General features: G+C 49.4%; 1 protein-coding gene and 1 pseudogene across 4 annotated transcripts in view; one reads left to right on the plus strand and one right to left on the minus strand.

Moving 5' to 3' along the window:
- Positions 1–6150, plus strand: part of LOC119268766 (LEAF RUST 10 DISEASE-RESISTANCE LOCUS RECEPTOR-LIKE PROTEIN KINASE-like 1.2) — a 22019-nt gene extending 15869 nt beyond the window's left edge. For 3 of the 4 annotated variants that reach the window (XM_037550475.1, XM_037550473.1, XM_037550474.1), the window contains exons 2-5: positions 4162–4194; positions 4524–4811; positions 4898–5348; positions 5438–6150. In XM_037550475.1, coding sequence (XP_037406372.1) covers positions 4162–4194; positions 4524–4811; positions 4898–5348; positions 5438–5897 — 1232 coding nt within the window. In that variant the 3' untranslated portion in view covers positions 5898–6150. Of the gene's footprint in view, positions 1–21; positions 1467–4161; positions 4195–4523; positions 4812–4897; positions 5349–5437 lie in introns of those variants that run through there. The other variant, XM_037550471.1, reaches the window with a different exon arrangement.
- A 78-nt stretch (positions 6151–6228) lies between these two features.
- The window catches only part of LOC119268767, a 3330-nt pseudogene continuing 2101 nt past the window's right edge, over positions 6229–7457 (minus strand).

The following is a 7457-nucleotide window of genomic DNA, read 5'->3' on the forward strand; positions in this document are numbered from 1 at the left end:
ATAACTACATGTGCTCTTGATCCTTTATTTGTCAAACAAAATTAGCAAGATTTAGATGATTTAACCCTGTCTAACATCATATAACATGTTTGGCCCCCTCTATATTGTGTTTCTGGCTCCGCCACTGCAGGGGAACCGTTGGGATGTCCACGTGGCCGAAGAGAGAGTGTGCATAATCACCATCATAGTCGTGCAGGTGCAGAATCGTTCCGAAAGACAACCAAATCTTTCTAGATAAAACGCCAAACTATATCATATAGAGCACGAGCATATTTCCTTGGACCGGCAACAAAAAGGAAACCACTGTCGAGTCGCGAGTCGCGACTCAGCTACGGGGAGGAGACTTGGCACAGCCGCGGCAAGCTGGCCCGTCGCAACTGCCACAGCACAGGCGTCCCATCAACTGTCACGGTGCCGTACGTCCCGCACCGCCCACCCAACCGGCCAACCCCCTCACCCGAACCCCGCCCAGCCATGCTCAGCGCGCGGCTTATAACCAGGAGGCAGGCAACCAACCGCGCAGAAACCGGCCCAGCTCGTGCCAACCAGAGAAGAATTCGAGAAACTGGCCATGTCTCCCCTCCACCGCCACCGCCTCGGCCATGTCATCGTCGTCCTGCTCGTCGTCCTCCTCGCCGCCGCTTCCCATGGCGGTCCAGCCGACCGCCCGACGTGCCAGCTCGAGCCTCTCACCTGCGGCGATCTCACTGTCCGCTACCCGTTCCGTCTCTACAACGGGACGGAGGACGCAGTGCCGGCGTACGGCGGGCCGCAGTCGTCGTCGTACTGCGGCTACCCCGGCCTGGGCATCGTCTGCGACGACGACAAGCCCACCCTCCTCCTCGGGGGCCACGACTACACGGTGTCGGGCATCAACTACACCAGCCTCACCGTCTCCCTCGCCGACGCCGACGCCCTCGACGATGGCACCAGCTGTCCCATGGTCGATCACAACGTGACCGTCCCGAAGCAGTTCCATCTGCCCACCTCCACCGTCGCCTACCTCTTCTTCTTCCTCAACTGCACCTTCCCGCCGGAAGCCGATTTCCCTCCCAATCCCAAGCCATTGCGCAAGCCGCCGAGCATCAAGCCGGTCACCTGCGGGAGCTCCGGAGAAGAGCCTGCCACCATGTCCTTCGTGCTGCCGGAGCGCGAGATCCCTCCCAAGGACTGGTGGCAGGCGTGCCGGTCAGTCTACGCAGCGCCCGTGCTCAAGGACGCCCTCCCGGCCGACGCAAAGGACCCCGGGTGGAGGGAGGACGGGTACGCGAAGGCTCTCCGCGGCGGGTTCCAGGTGGGCTGGGACCGGAGCTCCGGCCCGTGCGACCCGTGCGAGCAATCCGGCGGCAAGTGCGGGTACAACCGCACCGCGGGCTTCCTGGGCTGCTTCTGCGCCAACGGCGCCCTGGTAGTTGGCAGCGCCGCCGGCTGCAGCAAGATATCTGACACCACCGCGCCATTGCCCGGTAAGCCCACCGTTCCGATCAAACTGCTGCAGCACTTCTGTGACCGAGCACCGTACACACCATCTAATCTTGGTGCTGAGAATCCTCATTTGCCTTATAGCCCGTCCTTCACTCACAACCAACAATCCGGACACTCTGGGTAGCTTCGCTTGGCAGTCACTAGTAGTAATTTGCATGCCATAACTGAAGTCATCATAGGCTCATGGTACTCGCTAGCTTCATCCACACTCATAACCTGACGGGTGCATAGGCCACCTGAGCAACTTAGAATTTTCAGCGTAGAAGAAAGAGAAATATCAGCGTGTGAAAGGAACCAAAGCTCTCCCTGGAAAAAGAAAGGAAATGAAGCTCAATAAATCACACCCGTACCATTCATCCTCCCATGCCTTCTTTTTCCATCCGACAATGATGCCTCCGATTTTCCTCCCCATGGCCCAACCGTCATTGCGTTGCGTCGAGAGGAGTTAATACTCTTTCCGGAACATCCATGTCCAGCAAATCACGTCGATCGCGTATGCTTCACCATACGGCTACTCGGGGAAGAAAAAATTAATGCACATCGACACAACTCCATCCATGGACTCGGTCCTTCCGAGCTCCAAAATCGTCTCCGGTTACGCGCAACTCCATCCAGCGACCGCGGGGTCAGTTCAAAACTGCGACACTTGTTATGGATCGGAGGTCGCAGTAGCACTTTTTCATGCCCCGTCTGCCGTCTTGGCTGCTGCGGCAGCTTCCCGGCAAGAGCTAACCAGCGAATTAATGGTTCAGTAGGTGATCGGTCGCAAAGTTGATGTGCACCAGGCCTTTGCCCTGTTTACTTGAAGGGTCGACATCCTTTCACACTTTGTAATAACAGACAGAAGAAGGGAGGCACATTCATTCGACCGCTGGTCGTTGTTGCCCTGCATCGCTGGTGTTCACACCGCATGATCCACACAGGGCAGGTGAAGCAACCTGAGATCTGGGCCGCCTCCAAAATCTGTGCAAATCTTCTATCATATGGCTACAGAAACATTACTTTGGACCATCAACGTCTGATTTGAACAATTTGGGGGCGTGTTATTCAGCTTTTTTATCTTTAGACCTAACCTAGACTGGTTCAGATAGTGTGAGTTGGTGGCTCAAAATTTGCTCCGTCTTTTCCAAGGAATTAAAAATCGAGCCCTAAAGCAAAAACATTGAAGTTCATTGTGAAGTATAAAACCCAAGACTTTCCAGGCCATTAGTCTTTGATTTTGAATGCTTTTTCAGACGTCATGGTCAGATAATATTTTCATTTTTTATATGAGGGAAAACTTTTCAGTGTTTCAGCTGTCTTGAGCATGTAGTTTTCAGTTTTCCTGCCTTTATGACTTCTTCAAATTTCTTTCCTGATGCCGATGCCCTACCTATAGGTATCTTTAATGTTCCCCTAAAATACTACTACTTGCCATGCCTATATATACTCTCTGAAGTTCATTGTAAAGTATGTTAACAAATACTCTGAGGACTAAAGCCCACCGCAAAATGCAAACTTGTATGCTTTGCTACAACTTTATCCAGAGTCATAGTATTTTAGTGTTGCTGTCATGATGCACCATTTCTTGAAAACAAAATGTTAATTCTTTGACAAGCATAGTATTTTCGTTTTACTGTCATGATGCACCATTTGTTGGAAACAAAATGTTAATTCTTAAACAAAACTAAGAAAAGATGAATGCAAAAATCCATAGGTGTGAGTTGGTGGCTCAAAATTTAGTCCCTCTTGTAGGGAATAAATTGAGCCCTAATGCAAAAGCACTGAAGTTCATTGTTAAGTATAAAAACCAAGACTTTCTAGTAGTATTAATCTTTCATTTTGAAAGCTTTTCCAGACGCTCTAACGTCATGGTAAAATAATATTTTCACTTTTTTACAAGGGAAATTTTTCAGGATTTCAACTGGCTTGAGCATGCATTTTTTGCGTGCCTTTATGAATTCTTCACTTATCTTTCCTGATGCTGAAACCCTACATATAGATATATATAGTGTCCCCTAAAATAGTACTCCCTCCGTCCAAAAAAACTTGTCCCTCAAATGGATGTATCTGGCACCAAGTTAGTGTTAGATACATTCATTTGAGGGACAAGCCTGGGACAAGTTTTTTCGGACGGAGGGAGTACTATCTGTCATGCATGCCTATGCATATGTTAATTGTGATTTTAAGGACTAAGCCCTCATAAATGTGAACAAAGTCTTGTATTTTTCATCTTGCTGTCATGATGCACCATTTCTTGAACACAAAATGTCAATTCTTCAACAAAACAAAGAAAAGATGAATGCAAAGATGCTGCATCTGCTTTTATCTTCTAATAACCTAACCTAGACAAGTTCAGATGGTGTGAGTTGGTGGCTCAAAATTTAGTCCCTCTCTCTTTTGTGGGGAATAAATTGACCCCTAATGCAAAGTACTGAAGCTTATTGTTAAGTATAAAAACCAAGACTTTTAAGACTAGTAGTCTTTGAATGCTTTTTCCAAACTCTCTGATACCAATGGTCAGATATTCGTATGGCTATTTCAGCTGTCTTGAGCATACGTGTTTTCCTGCCTTTATAGTTTTCAATAAGCAGTCAGAATTAATGACAGGAAACAATATATTACTCATCATTTGGTTGTCCTGTAATTTTGAGACTTTATTGCTGACTTTTTTGTGTGTTTGTTATTGTCATGCAGGTTCGAACAAGAAAAAGAATGTCACTATAGCAGGTACTACACATACATATGTCCCGTGTCACTTATCAATACTCGTGCAGTTATTTTCTTTCCTTGTTAATGTTTGGATGCCGCACAAGACCTGTTTAAGCTATTTCAGCAGCTACGATTGATCGGTGATTCAGCATATGTGAAATATGAACTTGCACTCTGCTGACACTTGTAGTTTAACTGCGCTTTTGATTTAGTTCTTTCAGTAACAGAGATTTGTGTCAATCTTACCATCGCATCGACCTGATACTATCTGTACATTCCTCTGAGTTGTACAACTAGCTGACACAATGCCAGTGGTTAATATGTTCGATCTTCATAAAAAAAATCAGGTGTGGTGGTCGGTGTCGGAGGTGCATTGCTTGTTGCTGCTGTCATGGTCTTTCTGTTCATTCGCAAGAGAAGGCAGAGGAAGGTGGTGAACTCGTCTTCGAAGCTCCTCAAGTACAGGTACAGCGGCTCGGGCGGGACCCCGACGCGCTCCAGGGGCGGCGACATGGAGTCCGGCAGCTCCCAGGACATGGGCAACCGGTTCAGCTACGAGGAGCTCGAGGAGGCCACCGATTCCTTCAACGAGAACAGAGAGCTCGGCGACGGCGGCTTCGGCACCGTCTACAAAGGTACTACAACACGTGAAATGCACTTGTGCAACAATCTACCTACGTAGCTCCGTTGGTGGAGACCTGAACTTGATCATGGGTTGCAGGTTACCTTGGGGACGGGCGGGTGGTGGCGGTGAAGCGGCTGTACAACAACAGCTACCGGCGCGTGGAGCAGTTCGTGAACGAGGCGGCGATCCTGGCCCGGCTGCGGCACCCGAACCTGGTCATGTTCTACGGGTGCACCTCCAAGGAGAGCCGCGAGCTGCTCCTGGTCTACGAGTTCGTCCAGAACGGCACGGTGGCCGACCACCTGCACGGGCCCCGCGCGGCGGAGCGCGCCCTGCCGTGGCCGCTCCGGCTCAGCATCGCCGTGGAGTCCGCGGCGGCGCTGACCTACCTCCACGCCATCGAGCCGCCCATCGTGCACCGCGACGTCAAGACCAACAACATCCTCCTCGACACCGACTTCCACGTCAAGGTCGCCGACTTCGGCCTCTCCCGCCTCTTCCCGCTCGACGCCACCCACGTCTCCACCGCCCCCCAGGGCACCCCAGGGTACGCACCCACGCCGCTCATGTCCATGGCATATATTGTGCAGACACAGACAGGAGCATGTAACTGACGGATCATTTTGTTGATGGCAGGTACGTGGACCCGGAGTACCACCAGTGCTACCAGCTGACGGACAAGAGCGACGTGTACAGCTTCGGCGTGGTGCTGGTGGAGCTCATCTCGTCCAAGCCCGCCGTGGACATCACCCGGCAGAGGAACGAGATCAACCTGGCCGGCATGGCCATCAGCAAGATCCAGAAGTGCCGGCTGGAGGAGCTGGTGGACGTGGAGCTCGGCTACGAGTCGGACCCGGCGGCGAGGAAGATGATGACCATGGTGGCGGAGCTGGCGTTCCGGTGCCTGCAGCAGAACGGCGAGATGCGCCCGCCGATCAGGGAGGTGCTGGACGTGCTCAGGGCCATCCAGGATGACTGCCTGGGTCACAAAGACGGTGGAGGCAAAGGCAAGAAGGACTTCGCCGAGCCCTTCTCTCCCAACACGGTGCACGCTCCCTGGGACAGCAGGAACACCACCCCTAACACCAGCCAGTAGTAGATTAGTAGATCAGTGTTTGCGGCCGGCCGAGTTTTTATTTTATCACTATTGAGAGATTTGCTTGCCGTGTATGAGCGATCCGACGATTCCTTTTTTTCCCCCTTCCAGCTGATGTAAATATGTGCTTGTTTTTTTAAACTGCCACGGTAGAGACAGTACTGTACATACTACGTACGTACGCTGGAGTGGTGTGCTGAACTGGTTATATGATGCATATGATTACATAGGTTTTTACCATTTGGGATTCACCTGATCTTGAGTTATGTCTATTCTGCAGCCCCAACAGTCAGATTCTAAGTAACATACAGTACAGTGTACACACATGAAGTGCAGAAAGACGCAACGAATGGAAAGTTCCTTTCAAGCCACAAAACATATGAACACTATATTTGCATATCCAGACTAGAATATGTTGCTTCTTGTGATTGCTCCAAGACTTTAGACTGCGCCGCAAAGTGGCCGCAAATGTTCTATCCTTGTCCCTCGTGATTACAGACAATAACACGGTACACTTTTACATGATGGAAATCCTACCACCACTGGGGGTTGCAATACAGGTTAATTAACCGAGAAAGTTACCATGTTGAGACGTACCCTCTTTGATAAATAACAGCTTATCCACCAGCGTCCTCATTCTTCTTCTCCCACATTTAACACAGCTATTATCCCTCTACTGCGGGAACTGTCGGCGTTGTTCCTCGCTATACAGTATGACACAGTTGCTTGATCCCCATTCCATGGTGTTCGGAAACTACTCCATGAACTGTGCAGACGTCATATCATAGATCACCAAACCAAGCATCTTCTCCTCCTAAACTTGTCAACGTCATCTGAGCTCATTCGTGGCTTTTCAGGAACATCCACCGTTTTGGATTTCCCAACTCTACTATCTAAGCTCTTCCGCGAGATCTGTCGGCACTTTGCAGCTTCTTGGGGTTTGTCCGAGGACACAGATTCTGCGTCTTTGCGAGATGTGTCTTCTGTTGCTGGTAACTCTTTCAAGTCAGGTTTCGTTGATTTTTTGCCAAGGCTCGACACAAACTTCTTCAAGTGCCTGATGTAGTCAGGATACAGCTCAAGGTTGCAGTGCCCACCGCCACTTAGCCACAAAGGCGAATGTTTCACCTTGCAAAGCTCCCATAGCTGCTTTCCATGGGACCAATCAACAACATCATCTGACGTGCCCTGGCATAAGTATTATAATTGTTTCAGTTATGGGCTTATGGCAACTGAAGCACCAAAATTGTAAAGTAGAAACTCTAGTGTTAGATTATCACCCCAGCAACTTTGACATCTGATTGTTCATTTGATTCATTTTTGTTTTATTTTTACATACTTGGCTTGGTGAGCATTTACAAATGAATCATCTATTGTCAGCTTCTCAATCCATTATCCCACCAGAGAGGCAATGCAAGAGGCAGACAGTATTGAAAAAGAAGAGGGTAGGGTAAACTAATAGAACTTACATGAATGACAAGAACTGGACAATTCACCAGGCTGATTTTGTCGACATTCTACAAAATGGAGGAAAATTTTATCAGCCATTTATCATCAACA

Source organism: Triticum dicoccoides, chromosome 3A (genome assembly GCF_002162155.2).
Source record: "Triticum dicoccoides isolate Atlit2015 ecotype Zavitan chromosome 3A, WEW_v2.0, whole genome shotgun sequence".
NCBI lineage: Eukaryota > Viridiplantae > Streptophyta > Magnoliopsida > Poales > Poaceae > Triticum > Triticum dicoccoides.